The 27,463-nt window shown below is 48.8% G+C and overlaps 1 protein-coding gene across 16 annotated transcripts in view; it reads left to right on the top strand.

Moving 5' to 3' along the window:
• The window catches only part of MEGF11 (multiple EGF like domains 11), a 398,161-nt gene that overhangs the window by 303,660 nt on the left and 67,038 nt on the right, over nt 1-27,463 (top strand). For all 16 annotated transcript variants that reach the window (XR_006060297.2, XR_006060298.2, XM_027971510.3 and 13 more), the window contains 3 exons: nt 6,394-6,530; nt 10,341-10,553; nt 18,152-18,326. Coding sequence is in view for 14 of the 16 variants with exons in the window: in XM_027971510.3 (XP_027827311.2) it covers nt 6,394-6,530; nt 10,341-10,553; nt 18,152-18,326 (525 nt within the window). In the remaining 2 variants the exon portion in view is untranslated. The remainder of the gene's footprint in view (nt 1-6,393; nt 6,531-10,340; nt 10,554-18,151; nt 18,327-27,463) is intronic.

Raw genomic sequence — 27,463 nt, 5'->3', positions numbered from 1 at the left:
TCCTCTCCCATCCTGAATAGCCTCCCTCCTCTTTATGGTCACGGGGATCATTAGACACTGCCGGGGGGCCATGGACACAGCTTTGACTGCTGGGGCTCGTATCTAAATGCTGTGTGATCTGAAGCAAGTTGCCTAACCTTTCTGAACCTGTGGTCCCTTGTGTGCGAAGGGGTTGAATTCTTCTCATAAGTTGTGTCTGTCTTTCAGCATGCTCACTTGAGCTGCCGTGGCCCTGAGATGTGGTGAAGGTCCATGGTGTAAGGATGGAGGTGGTGCAGGGGAAGGGAGAGAGCAGGCATGGCCCCCCTGCCTTTATAGAACTTCAGATTGCCAGCCTCCAACCCCTATACTCACAGAGGCACACAGTTACTCTGATTCTGTGGGCCCCGGATCTGTATCTTACGTGGGCTCCGGGTGATTCTGAGGTAGCCTCCGCCAGTCCAGGTCCCTTATCTGGGAACAACCACTGTGGGGAAGTGGGATGGGATTAATCAAATCACAGGCCTGAATCCAGGCTTCACGTACAGTGTTGGCCCTGAAAAAACAAAGCCCTCAATCATTCTAGTCTCTGCTTCCCTAACTGTAAAACTGGCATAAAATCAGGGGCTTCCCTGGTGGACCAGTGGTTAAAACTCCACACTTCCACTTCAGGGAGGGAAGGTCTGATCCCTGGTCGGGGAACTAAGATCCCATATGTCATGTGACGGGGCCAAAATGAAAACCATCTGGCATAAAAACAGCCAGCCCCGCACTTCAGTGCGGCACGGTTGGCAGAAGGCTCAGATGAGGGCAGTATAGGACCCAGGTGCCCTGCAAACACTGAAATTCTCTACTGTCATTCATTGTATATGTCCCTGGATGCCACAGGCAAGCCAAGCCTCCCTTAAGCCAGCCTGTCCCCCCGTCAGTGTCCCCACCCTCTGCAATCCCAAGCCCCTCAAAAGCAGCGGGTCACCGAGGCTGACTTTCCCATTTCAGGGAAGCTCAGTGACACAGTCGGCTGCCTCCCCTGGGGCCGGGGCTTTGTGGAGCCAGGAAGGGACAGGGCTGTGGAGGAGGAGCAGGATATTTCAGGAGGCTGTGAACGCGAGGTCACGGTGGGGGAGCAGCAGGAGGGACAGCTACAGGGCCTGTGACGCAGGCAGATTGGCCAGAATTCTTTAGAGCAGGAAAAACCCTGGGGGATCATATGGTCCAGCCTTGTCCCAACCCGGCTGCGCACCAGAGTTGCAGTGGATGGGGGTGGGGTGGGGTTAATACAGATTCCCAGACTCCACTGTAGACCGTCCTGGGCCCAGGATCTCTCTCTCTCTCTCTCTTTTTTTTAATAAGCTCCCCTGATGATTCTGAAGCAGCCGACCCTGACTTCAAGTCTTCATTTGGAAAAAATCAATCCAGACTATAGGATTTTCTTCTGTGTTTCACAGAACCCGAGGGTTTCTTGGAGGTGAAGGTGGGCGCAAGTAGCCTAACAACTGGGGCTCTGGGACCCACACACCCCCACGTCTCCATTTTAATCTACCAAGAGGTCCTAGGTAAGATTTCACATAAAAACAGGACCTCCCAGCTTTAAGAGGCTTAGAATACCACTGGTCTGTCAATACCTCCCTTTCTCAGATGAGGCAGCGGAGGCCCAGAGTGGCTAAGTGGCCTGGCCAAGGCCATGCCGCTGGTGGAGAGGGAGGTGGAACTGGAATGCTGACTCCTGAATCCAAGGTCTTGGTGCCCGGCTGTCTCTGTCTCTTCTGAGAACGAAGTGGCCCCGGCCTCTCCCACACCTGCCCGTCTCCCCCACCCTGAACCACCCTCTGTAAAGGCCCTTCCATCTCCAGCCAACTTCCGGAATCCCATCACTCGCAGGCTGGTTCCTCAGAGACCCAGCAGCAGACAGTGAGGTCAGATCAGGATGCGGTAGGGGGAGAACAGGCCACAGGCAGACCGGTACCTGTAAAGTCCTCTCTAGAGAGATGGAGGCTGATAGAGGCTGGTGATTGAAGAGGGCGGCGGGGAGGAAACCAACACAGATAATTTTTTTCCCCTCCCAATACAGTGAGAGGTTTGTTCTTTCAGATGACAGGAAACTGTCAATAGCAGCCTTTGGATTTAGAAACTTTATGTTTTTAATTTTATTGTAGACAATTGCATTTCTATTTTTGACAGAGCATTTAACTTGCAGATTTGTATGAATTATTAATACCCCTCATGCATGCGGTCACAGTGTAATGAAGCTGCTGCTGGGGCCTGAGGCCCCTCCCAGGGAGAGCGCTGGGGCCAAGGGGACGGTGCAGGGCAGAGCGGTCCTCCCTTTATTATCCTCCATTGCCTCATTTGCCTGCCAGCCCCACATGGCTTTAGCAGCACTCAGAGATCTAAAGAGTACGACTGCTCACACACAGAGCAGGTCCCCAAAGAACCAAGGCTTCATGCATACCTGGAGAGGAGCTGCCTGGAACCCTGGCCCCCAGAGCCCCTTCCTTGGGGACCCCTGGCCAGTAGGGGTATGCCCACAGGTGTATGGGCAATCCGGTGTATGCCCACAGGACACGACTCTTGCCCAGCTGTGGTAAGCCCATTCCCAGAGGGCCTCTGCAAAGAGCCAAGGGGGCTGTTTCCTCTCTCTTTCGGGGCTTTGAGACCTTTCAGAGGAGGAGACCCAGGTGTGAGGCGTTCACTGTGAGTGGGAAGTGCAGACAGATGGGAGGTAGGAGATATGATCGCCTGCCTTAGGCATTCCCAGTCTGATGGTGGAGGCTGGACACACACATGTGCATGCACACACATTTACACTCAGGAAACAACAGGCCCCAAGAGCTGGGAGACAGAACCAGTCATCATGGAGGAGCATGAGAGGTATTTGTAAAATCCTAGAAGCTCAGGTTTGGGAAGTTTTGTACATGGGGCCCCAAGCCTGACCTGGATGGCCTGGATCATTTCCACAGTACCCAAGCCAACCCCTGTTCACTTTCCCCTGAGGGCATCCATGCCACCCGGGACAGCAGTGATCATTAGAGGCTTGGAGAGGCTGCGTTGTCTCATTGGCTTAACCTCAAGTCCTTCACCGTCTTGGCCCCCTCCTTTCTTCTTCTCCATTTATCCGTGGTGTTCTTTATGGGCAGCTGGTTTCTAGATTTGGACAGAACCATTTGGTCCATCCAGTCCTGAGGAACAGGACTCTTGCCTCACTGCGTCTCCCCCACCTACTAAATGCCACACAGCCCGAGACCCTGCCGCTCTAGGAGACATACTCTCAGCTGACTATGGGGCAGGTGTATTAGGGCTGTGATGACACAGCAGCACGCACTGGGCGGCTTCGACAACAGAGATGTGTATTCTCACAGCTCGGGAGGCCAGAAGTCCGAGACCAAGGTGTTGGCAGCGTTGGTTCCTGCTAAGGCTTCAGCCCCTGGCTTGTGGCTTGCGGTCTTCCCCCTGTGTCTCCACCTGGCCTTCCCTCTGCCCTGTCTGTGTACTAATCTCTCCTCCCAATGAAGACATCAGTCATATTGGACTAGGGGCCACCCTGATGACCTCACTTTAACTTTATTGCCCCTCTAATGGCCCTGTGTCCAGCCACAGTCATATTCTAAGGTGCTGAGATATGTGAACCTGGGGGACAGGATTCAGTTCATAATAGCAGGAAAGAAACCATAAGATCACAGCCCTCTTTCAGGCTGAAACTCTCCTGTCTGCTCTCTCCCCCATCTCTCCCCCAAAGCTATTCTTCTAACCAGCAGTAACCGATCGATTGTGTGGTTCTCCCCGACTCTTCCCTGTCCCGTGTGATATGGGGTCCTACCACCTCCACCTCATCAGGGGTCTGTTTGGGTTGAATATTAATGAAGGGCCCACTCATCTCTAATTTAATGAAGGTTCCTTCCCATCTCTGATCCCACTGAATCTTTACAACCACGTGGGACACTGGGGGTTACCACTCCCATTTTAGAGATGAGGAAACCGCAGCTCAGAACTATCACATGACTTGTCCTCGCTCGGCCATCTGGAAGGAGGTAGACCTGGGGTTTGAGCCCAAGTCCTGACTTTGAGTCCAGTGTTCTTCCCACCCTATCAGGCAGCAGCCCTTCAGAGGTAGCAGATTCTTCCAGCCCCAGGAGCTCGAGCCTGAGGAGGACCGAGCCGTGGGTGGGGAATACTGGGCAGGGGCTGAAAGAGGTGCTCACCGTCCCATCCAGAAAAGGCTCAAGGATGCTCAATTTCCCCAGGAATTCTTGAAAGGAAGCAACCGTTCCTATTGGTCTCTTCAGGAAACCCTGATCATGTCTCAGAAACTCTTAAGAGAAAGGGAGTCTGTGGTCTACAGGATGGATGGATGGATGGAGAGTGTGTGTGTGTGCGCGTGTGAGTATAGGAGGGCTCCACTGTGCTCCATGATGAGGACGTAGAAGGTATAAACACAGCCCCCTTAATTGTCAAAGTGGCCTCATCCAGCCCACGATTGCAGAGAACTGGCTATAAAGACTCCTCCCTTCCCTCAAGAAGCCCTAGAACTTTGGGGGCACAGTGAGAAAAGCAGGCCCAAAGTACCACCCCCACCACCTCCAGGAAGAAGAGGGACCCCTCATCTGAGTAGCTTTACCCTGCGCCTCTCCTCACGTACACACTCATCTCACCATCCTCGGCTACTGCCTCTTCCCCTCAATCGTCCATCTCTGCCCCTCCTAGCCCCCGTCTCAGCCCCACACTATCTGACATATATGTAGGGGAGAAATCTGAGTTAAAAGGCCTACTGCTTAATTCATTACAAGTAAATTGGATGATATTGATAGATGACTCTGGTCAGCAGGATTTTCCTGACTAAACTAGCTTCCTCAGGGTTGGCAATTATCGGTGCTTAATAATTGTGAGTTGAACTAATTGATTAATTAATTGTGGGAGAATCCTTGATCTTCATAAGAGAAATGACCATCTCTGGTGTGGGAGAGGCTAGAAAGGCAGCAGGAAACAAAAGTAAGTTTAGATTCCTGTTTGATAAAGACCAAAGAGTCATATGTATAATTTTAAAATTATATACGGTATCTCATACCACAAGGCTACTGCTGGAAGGAAGGGCAAATAGTCCTCTTTCCCACCCCCTGACAGGTCCTACTCCTGAAAGATACCAGATTCAAATCTTTTAGGTGTTTCTTCTGGCATTTCCCTCCATATTTCTCCAAAACATGCTTTACCACCATCTCACAATTCATTAGAGCCTCATTTCAAGTATCTGCTGATTCCTGGTCTCCTGTTCATGTTTTACCGTAATCCTTGGAAAAGCTGGCTGGAAGCCTGAGGGGCAGGAGAGGTGCCAGGCTTGTTGGCTGATAAGAGCCTTAAATATCAGTATCTGGAGGTCTTTCCCTTTGACCTCTCAGTGTTCCCAGAAAGAAATCCTCCAGAACCCTGCAAAAGGGAGTAGAGTCTGGTCACTAGAATCCTAGGGGCCGAGCAGGGGAAGAGAGCAGAGGGTCTGACTGTTAGGCAGGCAGATCCCACAAGATCCCCATTTCTGATGGTCCCCCCGCCTTAGCTGTGCTTGGTGTCCCTGTGTCTGAAGTGTTCGTGGGTCAGCCTCCCTAAAAGTAAACTGCTGGTCTTGGCAAGTCTATTTGGAATGAGGGTAAAAATCTGGGGACTAATTCCCTCTTTTATAAACTTCTAAACACTCCTCCTGTTCTGCACACCAGCACCTTGGCCCTCCCGTATCTCTGATTCCTGAGCTTTACTGAGCGTTGTCTTCCGGCTCCCTTTGCAGGCACTCTTCGTTGCTGAGAAAGCAGAGACTCCAGCAGGTCCTGTTCCTCCGTCTGCCAGTCCCTCTTCCACCGCGTGACACTTCCTGCCCTCTCCGGTCCCCTCTCCCCTCCCTTTCCTCCTTGTAGGTTTACATGTTCCCCCTGCTCCCCTTTACTCTTCTGGTAGCTGGGCTTGGGAAGGAAGTAGAGATAAATGTAGGTTTCCACACCACCGTGCTAATCACGTCTCTGCTTTCTTTTTTCCTCAGCACTGCCTCCTGCACCAGCGTAAGGGCACCTAGCGCCATGCACTGGTTATCTGTTTTCTTGTCTCTCTCCCCAGTAGGTTGGAAGGACAGGAATCGAATCCTACCTGTATTTTTATATCCCTGGAGTCTAGTGCAGGGTCTGGTATACAACGGCACTCATTAGATATGTGCTGAAAGATTGGATAAGCAAACTGGTCTCAGTCTGCCCATCTCTAAAGTGTGGCTTTGGAGTCATGGTGTCCATCTTTCTGTGCTTCTGTGACTGGGGAGAAGGTCCCACTAAGGGATGGGGTGGTCCCTTGGGCTGTAGCAACCGTGCTACTTCTAGAAGAAGGTGGCCTCAGGATTGCATCTCAGAAGCACCGCGTCTGCAGGTCTTCCCTCCTGTGTTTCAGGGAGCAGTGTGTGCCCAGCCCTGCCCACCGGGGACGTTCGGCCAGAACTGCAGCCAGGACTGTCCTTGCCACCACGGAGGGCAGTGTGACCATGTGGCTGGGCAGTGCCACTGCACAGCCGGATACATGGGAGACAGGTAAGGATGCTATTAGCTATCGTCCTTACTGGTCACATTGCTCATGTTCACGGCAGCCTTGCAGACATCAGGTCAGGTTTACCAGCCTTCTGCCAGCTTTCCTGTTCCTTTCTCAGAAAGCACTCTGAGTCCTCCCGCCAATCCATCCTTCCTGACCCTCAGCCTGCTGAGGGCACCCACCTTCCCCCAGCCCAGTGACCCAAGCCTGGAATTTGCATTGACTCACCTGGGGAAAGAGATGGGCACCTACCACCACCCTCTACTTGCTGCCCTCCTGGAGGGAGGCAGCGGCACCAATAATCCAAAGAAGCTGAGCCTGCACTCTCAGTTCACACATTTTGCACTATTCTTTCTAGAAGTGGATTTTTATTCCTGATATGAGTTCTGTCAAAAGGATACTGACATCAGTTCGCATCCTCTGAAGGCCTGTGGCCTAAGAGCAGACTGAACAAGGCCGCCAATGTTCTGGAATCAAACTAACCTTGCCAAGTGGAAAACCCACAAAATACATAATGGGAGGGTTACCGGACGTGTGTGTTTCCCACGGGAAGAGGGATTTCATGATGATAGGGAAGGTGCTCTGGGAGAAGGAGAAAGGACAGCCAGGGTGTCTGATGGTGAGTGAATTCAGATTTGGTGGAGGACATTTGTCCACAGAATCTGGGTGAATCTCCTCCCTCTCAGACTGAACCACATCAGTCTCTTTGAGCAGAGAGATGGGCAGTAGAAAGGAAACTCTCACGCCCCTTGCCTGCTTCTGTGGGATCCGTGTTTCACCTGGATTTTGTTGCTCTGGATTTTGTTACTCTGCCTCCCCTGCCCAGGTGATAGCAGGAAGCAGGAGTCAGGGCTGAATTAACCAATGAGTCCTTCTGGCTCTGACCAACATAGTGGGGCCCCTCCAACTCTCACTGGAGTCAGCCCCAAATCCTAGTGATGTCCAGAAGAGAGATTTTCCATTTTTAGCCTGAAGCCCGTTTACCCCTAGCCTGGAGCCTTTTAAGCCAGATCTGAGCTCTTGGTGAGCATGTTCAGCTCGTGAGCATCCCTGGTGTAGAATGTGGGGTGTGGCATCAGGGCACCCATCCCTCTCTGACCTCTGCTGGAGTCTGCATCTCTGAGGGAAGAAAGGGTGGCAGGATTGTGCTGCCTCCACCTTCCCGTCCCCACTGTCTCTCCCAGTGGGAAAATGCTCAGGCTGAGCCAGCAGGGACAGGAACTGGGAGACCCTGGAACTGACACAGGACCCCTTCATCTTGCCCACTTGCATATGATGGCCAACAAAACCCATTCACCACTGGAGACAAGCAGGTTGATAGCGCCAACCGGCTAGATCCCACACCAGGAGACCCAGCCTCATCGGCGCTCTGCATTTCCACCGCCAAGACGTAACAAATGGAGAAATAACCCTAATCCCCCTTGTTGGGACCCAGCCCGTGAACCTGAGACAGAGCAAAGCCCCTCAGACCTTAGCATCCTCTGGCAAGCTTTGCCCATCAACTCCAGAAGAATTCAAAAAGAGGGCCCAGTAGCATTTGGGTTTCCCACCTAAACAGGCTGCCTGGTGTTTAATATTTTGTAAAATTGCCTTCATTAATTTTGTAAGTGACAGCTGCATGAACCCACCCCACATCGTTGCAAGCATATTAAAGTTGAGTGGGTATAATAACGCAGGCCTCCCCGGATAGGCAGAATCCAGTGCAAATTAAACATGAAAAGTAACGAGGGTTTTGCAGCTCATTTTGTAATTTAATTGAGCAATGTATCTGGTTGTTAATGGTAATATCGGACACATTAGATTGATATGTTGCAAAGGAAGGATGTTTAAGTAGAAAACTAATTCCTGCTGTGATTACCCTTCTGTTCCACAGGCCCCGTTATTAGTGCGCTTTGTGTAAAATTCATTAGCAGTCGTTGCTTGATCTCTAAATAAATAAGTTGTTTAAATTGTGGGTAGAAAAAAAAAAGAGGCTGATTATGTAAATGGATTAGGTTGTCAATATTTCATTTCCAGATTCTTTTTCTGGGGCTATGGAGTGTCACTTTGTAAATATGACATGGGTTGGAGACATGCCCTTCAGAGAAGGGAGCTCACACTCTAGGACTCTCTGCTCAATCCTGCCAGAGGGGAGGGAGCAGGAATGTTCCAGTGGGAGAGGAGAGTCTGGAGGTGTCTCCAGGCTGGGGTTTCTTCCCTGATGGCCTAAGACATCCAGGAGAGGCAACCTGAGTGACTTCCAGGGAAATCCACTGTGAGGCAGAACAGGCTGGCGGTGTCCAGTTCTTACCGGCACTGTGTCCTCTGCGCCTGCCTCAGTTTCCGTCCTCACCCCTTCCACCATATTCCCCTCTTCCTCTCTTCTACCTCCCATTTCTTCTCCATGCATCCCCTTCTCGCTTCCCTCTTCCTCTGTTCTTTCCCTCCCTGAGGCCTCAGACGGGCTAAAATGCAGCAGGACTTGCAGGAAGACAATCTGGGTGCTGTGATGAAGAACACTGCTTCCAACTCAGGACTCACCAAGATTTAATAAAGAGGCTAAGGCCGTATTTTATTTTTCCCAACATCTTTTATGGCTCCCCTCTGCCCTGATTATTGTAGAAGATAAATAGAAAACCTGAAAATGGAAAAACATAATCATTAAAGCATTCGTAATTCCTTAAGTCCACTCCATTGTTAACATTTTGGAAGTCTTCCCTTTGAGCCTTTTCATGCCAAAAGGGCTCTGTTAGAACTACAGAAAACAGTATTAACAAGAGTAATAATAAGAACTAACACAGCTTATTGCGCGCTTACCATTCATGGGGCACCTTTCTAAATGTTTATACGCGTTATCTCATTTAATCCTCAAACACATGGTGAGGTTTAATTATTACCATCCCATTCTGTGATGAGGAAGCAGATGTCAGGGCAGTAAGGCCAGTTCCCCATTCTCCACACGTTTGAAGCAGTGTGGGGACGCAGACAATCCAAAGTTCATAGGCCGTTCCTGTTCATTGGTCTCTAGGATGCAGGGGTGGCCCACCTCTTTCCTCAAACGCCCCCAGGTTTACCGCTTCATTTGTTGCTGTGGCAATGGGTCTACATCCGTGCATGCTCTATGCTAAGTCACGTCTGACTCTGCGTGCCCATGGGCTGTAGCCTGCCAGGCTCCTCTGGCCGTGGGACGTCACGTAGCTTGTTATTTAATGGGTACGGAGGTTTCAGTTTGGGAAGATGAAAAGGTTCTAGAGATGGATGGTGGTGATGGTTGCACAGCAACGTGTGTTCTATGTATATGCTCACTCAGTCATGTCTGACTTTTTGTGACCACATGGACGTAGCCCCCCAGGCTCCTCTGTCCATGGGATTTCCAAGGCAAGAATACTGGAGTGATTGCCATTTCCTCCTCCAGGGGATCTTCCCCACCCAGGGATAGAACCCACATCTCTGACATCTCTGACTTTGGCAGGCATATTCTTTATCACTGAGCCACCTGGGAAACCCACACAATATACATGTATTTAATACCACTTAAAAATAATTGAAATGGCAAATTTATGTTATCCTTATTTACTGCAGTCAAAAAAAAAAAAATACACAAAGCCTACAATCAGTGAGATATGATAGTATGAACTCACTCCTGGGGACTGAGGGGAATTGGCCTGGAGAGGGGAACGGACTAGGATGGTGAAACCACAGAACGTTTCCTGCAGGAGGCAAGGCAAGAGGGGAGGAGGCTGTGAGGAGGTGCAGCGCGCCAGGCTCAGGCCCAGAGGACCTGGAAAGGCAGGTAAGGGGGCACCAACTCACCATACTCTGTTGTGCTGCAGGTGCCAAGAGGAGTGCCCCTTGGGGACCTTCGGCTTCCAGTGCTCCCAGCGCTGTGACTGCCACAATGGAGGTCAGTGTTCACCCACCTCCGGCGCCTGCGAGTGCGAACCCGGCTACAAAGGCCCGCGCTGCCAGGAGCGGCTGTGCCCTGAGGGCCTGCACGGCCCAGGCTGCAGCTTGCCCTGCCCCTGCGATGCTGACAACACCATTAGGTATGACATGAGGGGGATAGGTGAGCCCAGGGACAGGGACTGGGGGGCCCTGGTGGAGAGGGGGCTCTCAGAGCATAAGCCACCACCTCCACCTGGGTTATCTGGGCAGGCAGTGGCAGAGCCGGGACCTCAGCGATCGCCTTCACTGGCCAGTCTGATCAAAGAAGGGAAAGCCAAGGTCACTCAGTCCGTCAAGATGAGGACTGAGGTCACCTGCTCTGTCCACCACCCGTAGTTGCCAACACTGAACCTGGCTGCTGGCATTGAAAATGGGCCACACACAGGAGCAAGAGGGTGCCTGGTGAACCCCAGGGAAGCAGGGTGGGAATGGGTGCAGCCATGCAATCCTGGGGGGGAGCGCTGAGGCTGAGCTTGGGGTACCACAGGCCCTGGGGGCATTTTCCTAGAAAACACTTCCCCTCCACACAGTCCACATCTAACCAAGTCATCTCCCAACCCCAAGGGGCCCAGAGACCAGACTACCAGGGCAGAAGTACAGGGCTTTAGCCATAGAGGGTCAGCATTAAAAGAGACCTTAAAAACCAGGATGGCTCACCTGAGGCCTGCAGAGAGTGTCCCCTCTGGCCCTGGCTAGGGTAGAAGAGCAGGAGGGACAGAGGGCAGGCTCGCATCAGGGTCTTGGCTTGGGGCCAGCCTTGCCTTGCTCTCTGCCCTTCAGGGCTTGGGGACACCTGAATTGATGTTGGCCCCACCCCTGCTTCCTGGAAGTAGAGAAGCCAGAGCTGCCCTGGGCCACCCCCCGCCCCCGCCCCAGCTCCCTTCACTTCCCACTTCCTGCACCAGTTGGCACCACCCTCTGGTAATAGATGAGGCTGTCAGGCCCCAGATTAAAGCTTCAGATGAGGCTGTTGGGCCCCAGATAAATGCTTCGACAGCCTTTTATATGGCTGACTCTTATTAGGATGGTGCAGGGTGAGGGGACTCTCCTTCTCCCCTCGGGCCTGCAGGACAGCTCAGGGGAGGACCAGCTGCCCTGGGCCATGGGTTTTGCTGCTGTTTTCAGGCCAGACAGAGAGGCCTCTGCCTTGTAGCCTTGTCTCTGGGACAGCTAGGACTTAGCCTCAGCTCCTCCTCACTTCCAGCTTTTGCTTCTCCACACATCGCCCAGAAGCCTCTGGTCACTGTAAGCAGAGTCATCTTCACAAGCGTTATGGCTTAGACAGAATCTGTCCTCAGTCCTTAGTTCCTAGAGCTGAGTGGCTCAGGCAGTGCTGTCTGCAATGGCAGAAGGTTGGAAAGGAAACCATTAACAGGGGGCCTTGGAGCCAGTGGAGCTGACGTGTATATGACTCAAGCATTGATTCACTTATTCATTCAACAAACACCGAGAGCCTGCAGGGCCGACCATGAGAAAAGAAAGTACACCTTAACACCTGCCCAGCCCTCAGGAACTTGAGTCTGGAGCACATACCCTTCCTCCCCCTGCAACCCCCCACCCTGCACCCCTCCACCCCCCCCCGCACCCCTCCCCCCCCCCACACGCACACACATTGAGCATCTTCTACCATATTTCTTCAAATACAAGACAACACCAGCGGTGAGGCTCTGCTTTATTGTATGTACTGCTACAACTGAACCATGACATACCATTGACTGCATAGCGCACCCATCCGAGCTATGAAATGTGGGGCAAAAAGCATCTTAGAAGTATCGAAATATATCTGGCTGGCCCTGTTGTGTCATGTGCTCGAGTAACTGTGACCAGGGGCTGTGTACAGAACGTCTTCCTGGAGGAGGTGGCTTCTGGGCCAGGTCTGGAGGGCACAGTGAGAGCTCCCGGGCTCTAAACACAGGGTTTCCACATGGCTGGTCGGGGGTACTGGACAGCTGCCTCAGACTGTCCCGTGGGTGGACGGGCAGCACCAGGAACCCCAGCCACCACCACCCCCCCACCCCCCAGCAAGCCTGCTCTGCAGAGAAGCCAAGGGAGGCCCGTGTCAGGGACAGGAAGCAAGACTGTCGCTGAGATCCAGTGCAGGAATAGTCCCTGCCTTGGAGATCCAACAACCCCAAAATGAAAGAGCTATTGTTTTCTTCCCAAGCCCGAGCAAGCGTGCCCTGCATAATTTACCCCTCCTCTGAAGGAGTCCTCAATGCATTATTAATCTGGAAGGACTCCCTCTTCTCCGTCGCTAATCTTAGCCCATTCAATATTGATGATTATTTGCTTTACTCTCTATAACACGTGTCACATTTCAGGGCTTGGGAGCAGTAGCACTTCTTAGGCGTGGGGACTCCGAGGGCACCTGGCAGCTAAGCCCCCAGGCCGGGTTCCTCCGGGTCCACTTGACACCTCCTTTCAGGAGCAGTGTCAGCATGGACTCGTCCAACTCTGCAGCCTCAGCACTGCATGATGCCTGGCACACAGCAGACCTTCAGGAAAAGGAATCACCGAATTCACCTTCAACAGCCCGTTCCTCTAGGTGGTTCTGCCCAAGCTCTAAAGTTTCACCACTTTTTCCTGTCACACTGCCCCAGGGACTGAGCCCCCAGCACCCACCAAGTTTTTATTTGGTCTAACTCGAAATTTCTCAGCCTTGCCACTATGGATGTTTTGTGCTGGATAATTCTTTGTCATGGACGGCTGTCCTATGCATTGCAGGATGTTTAGCAGTGTCCCTGGTCTCCATCCACTAGATGCCAGTAGCACGACCCTGACCGCAACCCCAAGTTCTGACAACCTGGATGGGATAGGGAGAAGCAGGGCTGCCCAAGGTGGAGAACCTCCGCTCTCACTCACCCTCTCTCGCTGCACTTGGCTTTGTTCTCAGGGACACGGAGAAGAGCTGTCCTCCTCTGTGTGCACACAGGTCACTCCCCTCTTCCCGTGAGCCTTTGTCCCATTCTAGAGCCTTCTCTTGGGATCCGAGAAAAGCAGAGGAATGACTCTAGGACTCCTACTCCTAAGGCAGTTAAGCCGCAGGTTTTGGTGGGTCTGGGGCCCCTGGATCCTGGAAATGTGTACTTTCCCCTCTCTGTCTCAGTTTCCCAATCTATCACCCTTCATCAGGCCAGTGAGGGTAAAATTTCTTGTGGCCTTTGCTGCTGAAACTTCCACTCAGCTCCCCAAAAGATGCAGTGCGGGGTCCTCAGCAGCCTTGCCTCATTGCCCCCTGGCTTCTGCAGGAGCCCTACCAAGACAGCTTGCAAGGAAAGCCCTGAGCATCTTTCTTAGAGAAACAAAGACCTCCCAACCCTTGACCAAAGAAAACTCTCCTCGGCTCGCCCCAGCCTCTTTCTGCTCTGTGCCCCTCTGGAGAGGACGCTTCAAAGAGGTCGAGCCCAAGTGCCCTGGGAAGGAAAAAGTGGCCAGAGAAATTCCCCAGCGTTTCATTCCCTTTATAAACGCTTTGTAGCACACACAAAGCAGCCTCCTTCCTTCATCAAGGAATAACCTTGAGAAAGTGAGCGCCCATGTGTCAGCCCTTGTCCATGTCCCCTCCACAATTGGATTGTCATAGACGAATTCCAGCGGCCATGATCGTGGATTACCTTTGAAAGATTTGATTTAGCCAACAGATGCAGCATTGATAGAAAACTCAGAGCAGCCGGGAGAGAAAAAGGCAGAAAATTCCACCCTGAAAAGGGTCCTGTATTGTTCAGCTTTCCACTCCTATTAACTTGTGATTAATCTATGTCTGGGGGAAATGGAGAAAGGCGAGGGGGTGGAAAAAAGCTACTCAAGTGAAGTAGCATCCGTGTTTGCGACTTTTGCCTGAGCCGAACCAGCAGTCGTTTGCCCACCATGTGACCCAAGGGAATGGCTCTGCCACCAGGCCAGGGTGGTGGGGGTGGCGGGGTGGGCAGGGCAGGGGACGCCAGGGAGGGGGAGTTGTGACGAAGGTGCTGAGAGCATAGTGGTGGCAGTTTTCTGAGTCAGTGACTGAGTCAGCGGTCATTCCCCACTCTCTCTTCAAAAGGATTTTTGGAGTTTCTATGACAAGTAATCAAATTAAGAACATAGAAATTATATTTTTAAAAATAGACTTTTAGAGACATGAAAGGAGACAGAAAAATGATTTCAGGTTTGGTTTTGAGCTTTCTGGTTTCTCAGAGTAAAAGGTAAAATTGGTGTTGAGATCTACCCCTGTGCATCCAAAACGCCGGTGGGCTGAGACGGAAAGCAGAAATGCAGGAGGGCTTAGAGGCCAATGTTCGCCAGCTCACTGTTCATCTAGTATGCTTTTCACGAGTAGTCTTCACACCAGAGCAGGGACCTGTAACAAGCGAGTCTACTGAAGAGAAGGGCAAGAGGGCGCCTGAGACCCTTCAGAATCTTCAGGGCGGTACAGAGCTGATTGTGGCAGTCGGTGCTGCCCTGCCACATGCTTGAATACTTCCAAGCCTGTCAGTCTCCATGACTGTGGATTGAGCCAGGCCCTCTGACCCTAAATCAAAACTTCAGAGGAGGCCCCTGGAAAGTTGGAACTGAGAGAGGCCATGCCTAAGAGCTTTGCTGGAAGCGTTGATGACAGAGAGGAGTGCTCCACAACTGTCTGGCTGAGAGTCAGGCCCACCAAGGCGGGGGTCCCTGCCCCACGGCACCCGTGCCGGCCACTAACTCCCCTTACAGTGTGGGGGCCAGGGACCCATGAAGGTCGGGAAGTCTTCAGACATCCATCCTTTGCACACACTCTTTTCTATATATTTGTAATTTTATTGCTTTTTATCTGTTTAATAGAATAGATGCTCAGTTTGAGAAAGGGAATACATAGAAATTTAAAGAACAAACTCAGAGTCCTTCATAATTTCTCAACCCAGAGGTGAGCGCAGAAGCCATTCTCTTGTAATTGGTTCATTCTTCATCCACGTCTGTTTTACACTTTTTTCATACTTTAGCTCATGACTTTGTCTTGATAAACAGTTTGCTTATTTCATTTTCCCTTATGTCATATCATTAAACAGGCTGGAAAACATTTGAGTACTTCTCTACCATGCCTTCATATGAATTGTCATAATTCATTTAACCGGTATCCTGGTGTCAGAGGCAGCATGTGACGGTGAATAGAACATGGCCAGACAGACCTGGGTTTGAATTCCAGCTGCCACTGAGTTATCTTTGTGACCTTGGGCCAGTCATATAACCTCCAAGTGCCATCTGAAAAATAGAGGCTCTAATGCCTAACTCACAGGCTTACTTGAAGATTAGAAATATAGGTGTAAAGTGCCTGGTGCCTTAATAGCCTAGTCACATATTATTTATTATTATTTAAATTACTTCAATTTTCCACTGTTATAAATAATGCTTCGGGGAACATCTCCATGCATAAATCTTTCTCCACAACTGTGATCATTTCCTTAGGATAGATTCTTAGAAATGGAATTACAAGACCAAAGGGCCTGAATATTTTTAGGACTCCTGATACATAACCCCAAATCGTTTTCTAGAAACCTTTACCAGCATTGAGTATTGTCCATTTTAAAAAACAATAATAAAGAAAGTAACGACATTTTTGGTAGAGAAAGCATGATATCCAGTTGTTGTTTTGACTTGGACAATTAATGAAACTAAACATTTTCCAAGATGATTTTTATCTACTTGTCCTTACCATTCAGGACCGGTCTGCTCCTGTCCATCCCTCATTTTCCATGAGAAAATCAGAGCTCCCAGAGGAGAATCGGCTTGGCTGGACTTCACGCAATTAGTTTGTTCATTAATTCATTTGCCAAATACGTATTAAGTATCTTCCCGGTGCCAGGGACACTGCTGGCCACTGGGGTATGATACAGAAGTGAAAGAGACAGACAACTGCGCTCCCCCACCACCACCTTGGAGCTGCCACCTGGTGGGGAGACAGTTGATAAACAAGTCAACAGAGAGAGAAAATAATTACTTGTAGTAAAAGTGGTATTCATTCCCGAATTCTTAATAGGGCAGTGAATATGAGCCTGGCACTGGGAATCCACTAATGACCCAGGGAGACGAGGCCCATATCCTATGTGGAACTTCGCAGAACCAAGATTTGTATGTAGGCTCCTCCTGCCAGCCCAGAGTGTGCCTTTCAACCACAGCCCTTGGAACTGGACTTTTAGCAGGGAAGCAGATGACACAGGACATCCAAAAGGCTTGTCTCTACCATCCAGCATCTTCTCCACAGTGTCAGTTGGGGTTCTCCCCGACAGAAGCAGACGCCAAATGCAAGAGGTCTTATAGGAACACAGCTGTGAGGGAAAAGGGGGAAAGGGCTGGGGAGGCTAGAAAAGCATCAACTGCAAGGCAGATCTGACCTGTGTGAAGGAAACACAGGAGGAAGGAAGGCTAGATGCAAAGTCTTAAACTGAAGCGCAGTTCAAAGAAAGTTTCACAAGATGGGGAGTCTTTCGGCCAAATTGCCCATCAGAGGAGTCCCAGACTTCCCAGGAATATGTCGACCTTAATATATTCCCGCTGTGCTCTAGCTGAGAGGAGCCCGGGGGGAAGTGTGACCACAGAGAAAACAAAGCCTCCTGCTTTGGTCTCTGTGGATTTGTATTGTAAAGAGCACTTGTTTGAGAGTTAGGAGATCTGTGTCCAATCCTGATTTTGCAATTCCTTGCAATGTGACTTTAGGTAGATTATCTGGATTTCAGACACAGTAGGTGGGGCCATCAGTCAATTACACTCCCCACAGAAGCTCTAAGAAGAAGATGGTCACCACACTCAGCATCTCCTCTAACATGAATGTATATTGGCTATTGGATCAGACGCTCCCAGCCAGAGGTTGCCCACCTCTCTAGAGGTCGTGCCAGGCAGCCCTGGCCTCCAGCCAAGGGTTCTTTTTCTGGGCTAGCCAGACCAGGGATGGAGATGATCTTGCTCAGTCTTAAAGAGCCCTGGCAATGCATGAATGGAGGGTGTCCTCTCCAGTACAGGCTTTTCCAGAGAGGGGAGGATTCATCTGGCCGGAGGTTCCATTTTAACTCAGCAAATGCTCATTAAGTACCTACAGTATACAGAGCCACTGGGTCTCAGTGCAGCCCCCTAGTACCTGCCCACACACTGGGCATCTCCTTTGGGTGCAGAGTGGGTGAAGCTCTGAACCTCACAGTACACAAGGGAAGGACCTGGAAAGGCTGGCTCCTACTTTGGTCTCTGTATTTGTATTATAAAGAGCACTTGTTTGGGAGTCAGGAGACCTACATCTAATCCTGATTTTGCATTTCCTTGCAATGTAACTTTAGGCAAATTTTCTAACAATTATGAGCCTCAGTTTCTTGGGGTCATAAGACCATGTAACCTTGGCATGTTCTGACAAATAAACAAAACGTTAAGCTAAGAAAATTTTTTTTAAAGAAAAAGGGACTTCCCTGGTGGTTCAGTGGCTAAGACACCACACTCCCAATGCAGGGGGGGCCCGGGTTTGATCCTTAGTCAGGGATCTAGACCCCACATGCTGCAACTAAAGATCCTGTGTGCTGCAACTAAGACAAAGTGCAGCCACATAAATAAAAAAAATAAAATAAAAACATTACGCAGTTTAACATCAGAGGCTCTTCGATCCTGCACCATGGGCAGCCCAGACGTGGGGTGGGCAGAGGGGGGGACATGGCCGCATTCCTGACCAGACTGTCCTCTCATCCTTCTCTCATCTGCTCAGCTGCCACCCCGTGACTGGAGCTTGCACCTGCCAGCCAGGGTGGGCTGGCTCCCACTGCAATGAGTCCTGTCCTGTTGGCTACTATGGTGATGGGTGCCAGCTGCCCTGCACCTGTCAGAACGGTGCCGACTGCCACAGCGTCACTGGGAGCTGCACCTGTGCCCCAGGCTTCATGGTAAGATGGGAGGGGGCTCCCATGGCCTCTCTGCCCACCCCCGCCCCCACAGAGGAGGAGAGGGGCCAGAATCAGGGAGTGCGGCCCTGTGCCCGGGGATGAAGAATGAGTGTCTGCATGGGCTGCTCGGAGTCTATGACCAGAGAGCTGCCAAGGCTGTTCTCCAAGGCCAGTCCTGCTGAGGTTTGTAACTGCAAAATGAAATGGAAGGAAGCTGTCTTTCCATTGTCTCCTCACCCTGGAACACCAGTTGTCTTCTTTGTACCCAGCTCCAGTCTGTCCATATCCTGCGCACATAGTATTTTTCCATCCGAATAACCACAGAGCACCTAATAACCACAAGACTTTGTATTTTGCTGTATTTCACCCACGTTTGCTGCTGGAGCTTCTTGATTATCCATTTTTAGTGGCTGCATAACACAGCAGGAGTTGATGAACCCCCATGATCCTCAGCCATTCCCTTAGTGCTGAATACTGAGTTGTTTCCAGAGTTCACAGCACATGTGCAGTGAGCATCTTCCTACCAAAGGCTTTTCCCCTCCTGTTGAATTATTTCCTTAGGGTGACTTCCCAGGGTCAGTGGGCATCATGTATTTGTGGCTCTTGATGGATGTTGCCATATTACACTCCTCAGGGGTTGTGTAAATCTACACTGCCATCAGTCGTGTATGCTTGTACCTATTTCAAAACAACTCTGCTGACATTCTTTTCTTGTTTTAATTTTTGCTAATTATATAGCTAGAAAATGGCTCCTCAATATTGCTGTAATTTGCATTTCTCTGATTACTAGGGAGAGTAAAACCTTTTCCCTACGTGTTTATTTACTATTTGTATTTCCTCATGAATTATGCTGGTCTTTTTGAAGTTTGATTCCAGGGAACTTGACATTGCAAGTGGAATCCTGTTTAAAGGTGGTGCATGCCCAGTGAGTGTGAGAACCCAAACATTCAGGCAACCCCCGTGGTCATATTTTTGTGCTATAAGATGTGGTTTGTGTAGTCCAAAGTCAGGCCTTTGGAACAAGCCCAGGGTCACATCTTGCTGTCCTACTCCCCAAATGTGTGACCCAGGGCCAGCGAGTTAACCTCTTTCAGGATCGGTTTCTTGACCTGTGGAATGGGACACCTGCCTTGCAATGTTGCTGCTAGATGTAGAAACGGGCTGTATGGAGTACCTTTCCTCAGTGCTTCTTAGACTTTAGTGAACTCAGAAACCACCCATGGTCCTTGTTAAGTGTAGGTTCTGACGCAGTAGAACTGAGGCCTATGGTTCTGCATTTCTAACATGCTCCCAGGAGATGCCAGTGCTGCTTTGAGTAGGAAGGAGATGGCGCTCACCTGGGGCTGCCCATTGTAATCACCTGGAGAGCTTTGCAAATACTGATGCCTGGGCCGCCCTCCTGGAGATGCTGATGCACTTGGTCTGGGTGTGGTCTGGTTGAAGCCAGTGCGCTGCCGAGGTGATCCAAAGACCTGCAAGGAAGCGCTTGTCGTGATGTGAGAATGCAGGTTTGCCTGGTGGCAATGTCTTTTGTGGGCAGTTTTCCCCGGTCTATAGAACAAAACTCTGTTCAGCTGCCCCCTTCATCTCCCCAAGGCAGGTAAGACTAGATGGAAATGATTCCAGCGACATCTTCAGAAGAAAAAGAGATCTGTCCTCCTGAAGATTTCCTCTCTTGTTTACCTTTATCGCTGTGAGCTTGGTTCACAGTTCAGCTCAGTCTCTCAGTCATGTCTGAATTCTTTGTGACCCCATGGACTGCAGCACGCCAGGCCTCCCTGTCCATCACCAACTCCCCGAGTTTACTCAGACTTATGTCCATTGAGTCGGTGATGCCATCCAACCTTCTCATCCTCTGTCGTCCCCTACTCCTGCCTTCAATCTTTCCCAGCATCAGGGTCTTTTCCAATGAGTCAGCTCTTCGCATCAGGTGGCCAAAGTATTGGAGTTTCAGCTTGGACATCAGTCCTTCCAATGAATATTCAGGCCTGATTTCTTTTAGGATGAACTGGTTGGATCTCCTTGCAGTCCAAGGGACTCGCAAGAGTCTTCAACACTGTAGTTCAAAACCATCAATTCCTCAGCGCTCAGCTTTATTTGTAGCCCAACACTCACGTCCATACGTGACCACTGGAAAAACCACAGCCTTGACTAAACAGACCTTTGTTGGCAAAGTAACGTCTTTGCTTTTTAATATGCTGTCAATATTGGTCATAACTTTCCTTCCAAGGAGTAAAGTCTCTTAATTTCATGGCTGCAGTCACCGTCTGCAGTGATTTTGGAGCCCAAAAAAGTAAAGTCTGCCACTGTTTCCACTGTTTCTCCACATATTTGTTCACAACTTCCATAGAAAAAATGGGGTGCTCACGGTTTGGGATTTGTGTAGGAGAGAATGGCTGTTCAGGATTAAAAGTCTCATGCGGGTGAGTGATCAGGTGACTGAAGCTGAAGTGAAGTGACTGCAGCAGATTGCAGAGGACCTGCAGACCCAGTCCCAGCTCAACTACCAGGGCAGGGATAGACTCTGGGCAAGCGGCTACCCCTCCCAGGGTCCTAGTTCATCATCTGTAAACAATGAGTGTGCAGGGTGGGGGATGAATGCCCCCAGGTCAGGCCTCGAGCAGTTTGGAGGCCAGGCTACTGTCTCTACTGCTTCCATCTGGGATTAAAATAACTTGCTGCCCTTGAACTTTGGGAGACTTGACACTTGTAGGAATCATCTCCACGTGGAGTCCTACCTGCTTGGGGCTCAGGGCTGAGACAGACTGTGAGCCAAGCAGCCCTGCTGAGACCCCGTCGATTTCCATCCATCTCCTCCTGTGCAGGCTCACTGTACCTGCAAAGGCTCTTCAGGGCCCTGTCGGGGGGTGAGCAGGAACTACTCGAGGTGATTATAAGATGGTCAGTTGCTCTCACCCAGCATGACTCATTCCTGCACACACCAGGTTCCCAGGGCAGGAAACCAAGCAATTGCCCTTGCCTCAGCTTCGGAATGAATCCAGTTTCTTGCAATTAGTCAGCTCTGGTCGGAGTCAGGCATTAGGGCAATTAGTTGAGCAGACTTGGCTGAAACCCTCCCTGAAACATCCCGCAGTCAATGATAATTAGCAATGCCTTTATTTGTTCTTTGGTTTGTGAATTTATGCACCTGCCTTTTTCCTTGAAAGAGAGTTCAGTTCAGTCGCTCAGTCGTGTCCGACTCTTTGCGACCGCATGAATCACAGCACGCCAGGCCTCCCTGTCCATCACCAACTCCCAGAGTTCACTCAAAGTCATGTCGATCGAGTCGGTGATGCCATCCACCCATCTCATCCTCTGTCGTCCCCTTCTCCTCCTGCCCCCAATCTCTCCCAGCATCAGAGTCTTTTCCAATGAGTCAACTCTTCGCATGAGGTGGCCAAAGGATTGGAGTTTGAGCTTCAACATCAGTCCTTCCAATGAACACCCAGGACTGGTCTCCTTTAGGATGGACTGGTTGGATCTCCTTGCAGTCCAAGGGACTCTCAAGAGTCTTCTCCAATACCACAGTTCAAAAGTATCAGTTCTTCAGCACTCAGCTTTCTTCACAGTCCAACTCTCACATCCATACATGACCACAGGAAAAACCATAGCCTTGACTAGACGGACCTTTGTTGGCAAAGTAATGTCTCTGCTTTTCAATATGCTATCTAGGTTGGGCATAACTTTCCTTCCAAGGAGTAAGCGTCTTTTAATTTCCTGGCTGCAATTACCATCTGCACTGATTTTGGAGCCCAAAAAAATAAAGTCTGATACTGTTTCTGCTGTTTCCCCATCTATTTCCCATGAAGTGATGGGGCCAGATGCCATGATTTTAGTTTTCTCAATGTTGAGCTTTAAGCCAACTTTTTCACTCTCCTCTTTGGTTTTCATCAAGAGGCTTTTTAGTTCCTCTTTACTTTCTGCCATAAGGGTGGTGTCATCTGCATATCTGAGGTTATTCATATTTCTCCCGGCAATCTTGATTCCAGCTTGTGCTTCTTCCAGCCCAGCGTTTCTCATGATGTACTCTGCATATAAGTTAAATAAGCAGGGTGACAATATACAGCCTTGACGTACTCCTTTCCCTATTTGGAACCAGTCTGTTGTTCCATGTCCAGTTCTTTTTTTTTTTTTTTTTTTTAAATTTTAAAATCTTTAATTCTTACATGCGTTCCCAAACATGAACCCCCCTCCCACTTCCCTCCCCACAACATCTCTCTGGGTCATCCCCATGCACCAGCCCCAAGCATGCTGCACCCTACGTCAGACATGGACTGGCGATTCAATTCTTACATGATAGTATACATGTTAGAATTCCCATTCTCCCAAATCATCCCACCCTCTCCCTCTCCCTCTGAGTCCAAAAGTCCGTTATACACATCTGTGTCTTTTTTCCTGACTTGCATACAGGGTCGTCATTGCCATCTTCCTAAATTCCATATATATGTGTTAGTATTCCATTTACCATTGCAACGAAAAGAATAAAATACCTAGGAATATATCTACCTAAAGAAACTAAAGACCTATATATAGAAAACTATAAAACACTGATGAAAGAAATCAAAGAGGACACTAATAGATGGAGAAATATACCATGTTCATGGATCGGAAGAATCAATATAGTGAAAATGAGTATACTACCCAAAGCAATTTACAAATTCAATGCAATCCCTGTCAAGCTACCAGCCACATTTTTCACAGAACTAGAACAAATAATTTCAAGATTTGTATGGAAATACAAAAACCTCGAATAGCCAAAGCAATCTTGAGAAAGAAGAATGGAACGGGAGGAATCAACTTGCCTGACTTCAGGCTCTACTACAAAGCCACAGTCATCAAGACAGTATGGTACTGGCACAAAGACAGACATATAGATCAATGGAACAAAATAGAAGGCCCAGAGATAAATCCACACACATATGGACACCTTATCTTTGACAAAGGAGGCAAGAATATACAATGGAGTAAAGACAATCTCTTTAACAAGTGGTGCTGGGAAAACTGGTCAACCACTTGTAAAAGAATGAAACTAGATCACTTTCTAACACCGTACACAAAAATAAACTCAAAATGGATTAAAGATCTAAATGTAAGATCAGAAACTATAAAACTCCTAGAGGAGAACATAGGCAAAACACTCTCCGACATAAATCACAGCAGGATCCTCTATGATCCACCTCCCAGAATTCTGGAAATAAAAGCAAAAATAAACAAATGGGATCTAATTAAAATTAAAAGCTTCTGCACAACAAAGGAAACTATAAGCAAGGTGAAAAGACAGCCTTCTGAATGGGAGAAAATAATACCAAATGAAGCAACTGACAAACAACTAATCTCAAAAATATACAAGCAACTTCTGCAGCTCAACTCCAGAAAAATAAACGACCCAATCAAAAAATGGGCCAAAGAACTAAATAGACATTTCTCCAAAGAAGACATACGGATGGCTAACAAACACATGAAAAGATGTTCAACATCACTCATTATTAGAGAAATGCAAATCAAAACCACAATGAGGTACCACTTCACACCAGTCAGAATGGCTGCGATCCAAAAATCTACAAGCAATAAATGCTGGAGAGGGTGTGGATAAAAGGGAACCCTCCTACACTGTTGGTGGGAATGCAAACTAGTACAGCCACTATGGAGAACAGTGTGGAGATTCCTTAAAAAATTGCAAATAGAACTCCCTTATGACCCAGCAATCCCACTTCTGGGCATACACACCGAGGAAACCAGAATTGAAAGAGACACATGTACCCCAATGTTCATCGCAGCACTGTTTATAATAGCCAGGACATGGAAACAACCTAGATGTCCATGTCCAGTTCTAACTGTTGCTTCCTGACCTGCATACAGGTTTCTCAAGAGGCAGGTCAGGTGGTCTGGTATTCCCATCTCTTTTAGAATTTTCCACAGTTTATTGTGATCCACACAGTCAAAGGTTTTGGCATAGTCAATAAAGCAGAAATCGATGTTTTTCTGGAACTCTCTTGCTTTTTCGATGATCCAGTGGATGTTGGCAATTTGATCTCTGCTTTCTCTGCCTTTTCTAAAACCAGGTTGAACATCTGGAAGTTCACAGTTCACGTACTGCTGAAGCCTGGCTTGGAGAATTTTGAGCATTACTTTTCTAGCATGTGAGATGAGTGCAATTGTGCGGTAGTTTGAGCATTCTTTGGCATTGCCTTTCTTTGGGATTGGAATGAAAACTGACCTTTACCAGGTCTGTGGCCACTGCTGAGTTTTCCAAATTTGTTGGCATATTGAGTGCAGCACTTTCATAGCAGCATCTTTCAAGATTTGAAATAGTTCAACTGGAATTTCATCACCTCCACTAGCTTTGTTCATAGTGATGCTTCCTAAGGCCCGCTTGACTTCACATTTCAGGATGTCTGGCTCTAGGTGAGTGATCACACCTTCATGATTATCTGGGTCGTGAAGCTCTTTTTTGTACAGTTCTTCTGTGTATTCTTGCCACCTCTTAATATTTTCTGCTTCTGTTAGGTCCATACTATTTCTGTCCTTTATCAAGCCCATCTTTGCATGAAATGTTCCCTTGGTATCTCTAATGTCTAATGTCTAATGTGAACGTTGACATTCTAGGAATCAGTGAACTAAAATGGACTGGAATGGGTGAATTTAACTCAGATGACCATTATATCTACTACTGTGGGCAGGAATCCTTTAGAAGAAATGGAGTAGCCATCATGATCAACAAAAGAGTCCAAAATGCAGTACTTAGATGCAATCTCAAAAATGACAGAATGATCTCTGTTCATTTCCAAGGCAAACCATTCAATATTACAGTAATCCAAGCCTATGCCCCAACCAGTAACACCGAAGAAACTGAAGTTGAACAGTTCTATGAAGACCTACAAGACCTTTTAGAACTAACACCCAAAAAAGATGTCCTTTTCATTATAGGGGACTGGAATGAAAAAGTAGGAAGTCAAGAAAAACCTGGAGTAACAGGCAAATTCGGCCTTGGAGTACGGAATGAAGCAGGGCAAAGGCTAATAGAATTTTGCCAAGAAAATGCACTGGTCATAGCAAACACCCTCTTAGCAAACAACACAAGAGAAGACTCTACACATGGACATCACCAGATGGTCAACACTGAAATCAGATTGATTATATTCTTTGCAGGCAAAGATGGAGAAGTTCTATACAGTCAGCAAAAACAAGACCAGAAGCTGACTGTGGCTCAGATCATGAACTCCTATTGTGAAATTCAGACTTAAATTGAAGAAAGTGGGAAAACCACCAGACCATTCAGGTATGACCTAAATCAAACCCCTTATGATTATACAGTGGAAGTGAGAAATAGATAAGGGACTAGATCTGATAGACAGAGTGCCTGATGAACTATGGATACAGGCTCGTGACATTGTACAGGAGACAGGGATCAAGACCATCCCCATGGAAAAGAAATGCAAAAAAGCAAAATGGCTGTCTGAGGAGGCCTTACAAATAGCTGTGAAAAGGAGAGAAGTGAAAAGCAAAGGAGAAAAGGAAAGATATAAGCATCTGAATGCAGAGTTCCAAAGAATAGCAAGAAGAGATAAGAAAGCCTTCCTCAGTGATCAATGCAAAGAAATAGAGGAAAACAACAGAATGGGAAAGACTAGCAATTTCTTCAAGAAAATTAGAGATACCAAGGGAAAGAGTTTTAGGATGGGAAATTAATTTGAGACTCATTCAGTTCAGTTCAGTCCAGTCACTTGGTCATGTCTGATTCTTTTCGACCCCATGGACTGCAGCACGCCAGGCCTCCCTGTCCATCACCAACTCCCAGAGCTTGCTTAAACTCACCTCCATCCAGTCGGTGATGCCATCCAACCATCTCATCCTCTGTCGACCCCTTCGCCTTCCACTTATCAATCTTTCCCAGAATCAGGGTCTTTTCCAATGAGTCAGTTCTTCACATCAGGTGGCTGAAGTTTTGGAGTTTCAGCTTCATCATCAGTCCTTTCAATGAATATTCAGGTCTAATTTCCTTTAGGATGAACTGGTTGGACCTCCTTGCAGTGATGTAGGTCACTTATCCTGCCTACTTCTGAATTTCCTCAACTATTCAGAGACTTAACCATGAGTGAGAATCTTCAAATGGGAAGTTCATGGCTTAGTGCCTAAAACACAGTAGAGGCCCAGTAATTATTGGTGAACTATGAGAGTGTAGGGAAACGTTGCTTCCCTCAAGCCCAGCGCTCCCTCTGAAGGAGAATGTCAGGATGAGTTATGCCCAGGGATTCTCAATGCGACAGAGCCACACATATGCACAGCTGCTGTCCCAAGCAGGTCCATTTTAGCAGCTGTGCGTTACCCTAAATGGTCAGTCTCAGCACTTCAGCATGGACATACATTTCAGTGCTTATGGAAATGAACATAGGGATGGAAGTGGGAAGAGAGTCTGGGCATTGTACATGTTAGCTTGGCAGCAGCAATGGACTCACTTGGGCTATGAATTGCTGTACTACACTGGGGCTGCAGAGTAAGAGGAAAGAGCCCTGGGCTGAAAGACAAGAAACAAAGTTTCTAGCTCTGGTTCTTCTCACTTTGGAAGCTTCCATTTCTCATCTGTAAAATGGAAATGAAGTTCCCTACCCAACAGAAACAATGGTGTAGGAGCTAATCATTAAAATGGCAGTGTTTAAAATTGGGTGTGGCATTGGTTCAGCACCTTGGACAGTTCCCATGAGCTGCTGTTCCTGCCTCGTTAGAACCCTGGATCTTTACCCAGCAAGAGCACCCGGGTGAACAGAGGTAGGGAATGTAGAGTGAGGATCACATGTCAGGGGCCTCAAGGTGGCAGAGTCCTGGCACTGTCCAAGTGAGGGATGATTCACAAAGTAAGGGAAGAGTCTCTGAATTGTCGTTGAGGGGACTAAGTGGAGGTTTCCATCCACTTGGGAGTTGAGGGCCCCATCACCCCTCTTCATGGCTTCTCATTACCCACCAAATAAAGGTCAAACTCCAGTCCTTGTAACTTGCCCTTAAAACTAGTTAGTTCACCCTAACCTCATCTACCTGCTGCAAACCTGCACTGTGGCCACACACATTCACTTTCCCCAAACAGTGTCTGCTTCAGGACTCCACCTATGCCATTTTTTCAGGCTTTTCCCTCTTCCTGGAAC

Source organism: Ovis aries, chromosome 7 (genome assembly GCF_016772045.2).
Source record: "Ovis aries strain OAR_USU_Benz2616 breed Rambouillet chromosome 7, ARS-UI_Ramb_v3.0, whole genome shotgun sequence".
Taxonomy (NCBI): domain Eukaryota; kingdom Metazoa; phylum Chordata; class Mammalia; order Artiodactyla; family Bovidae; genus Ovis; species Ovis aries.
Note: the sequence above shows the minus strand (reverse complement) of the source record. Positions and strands in the feature narration are given on the sequence as shown.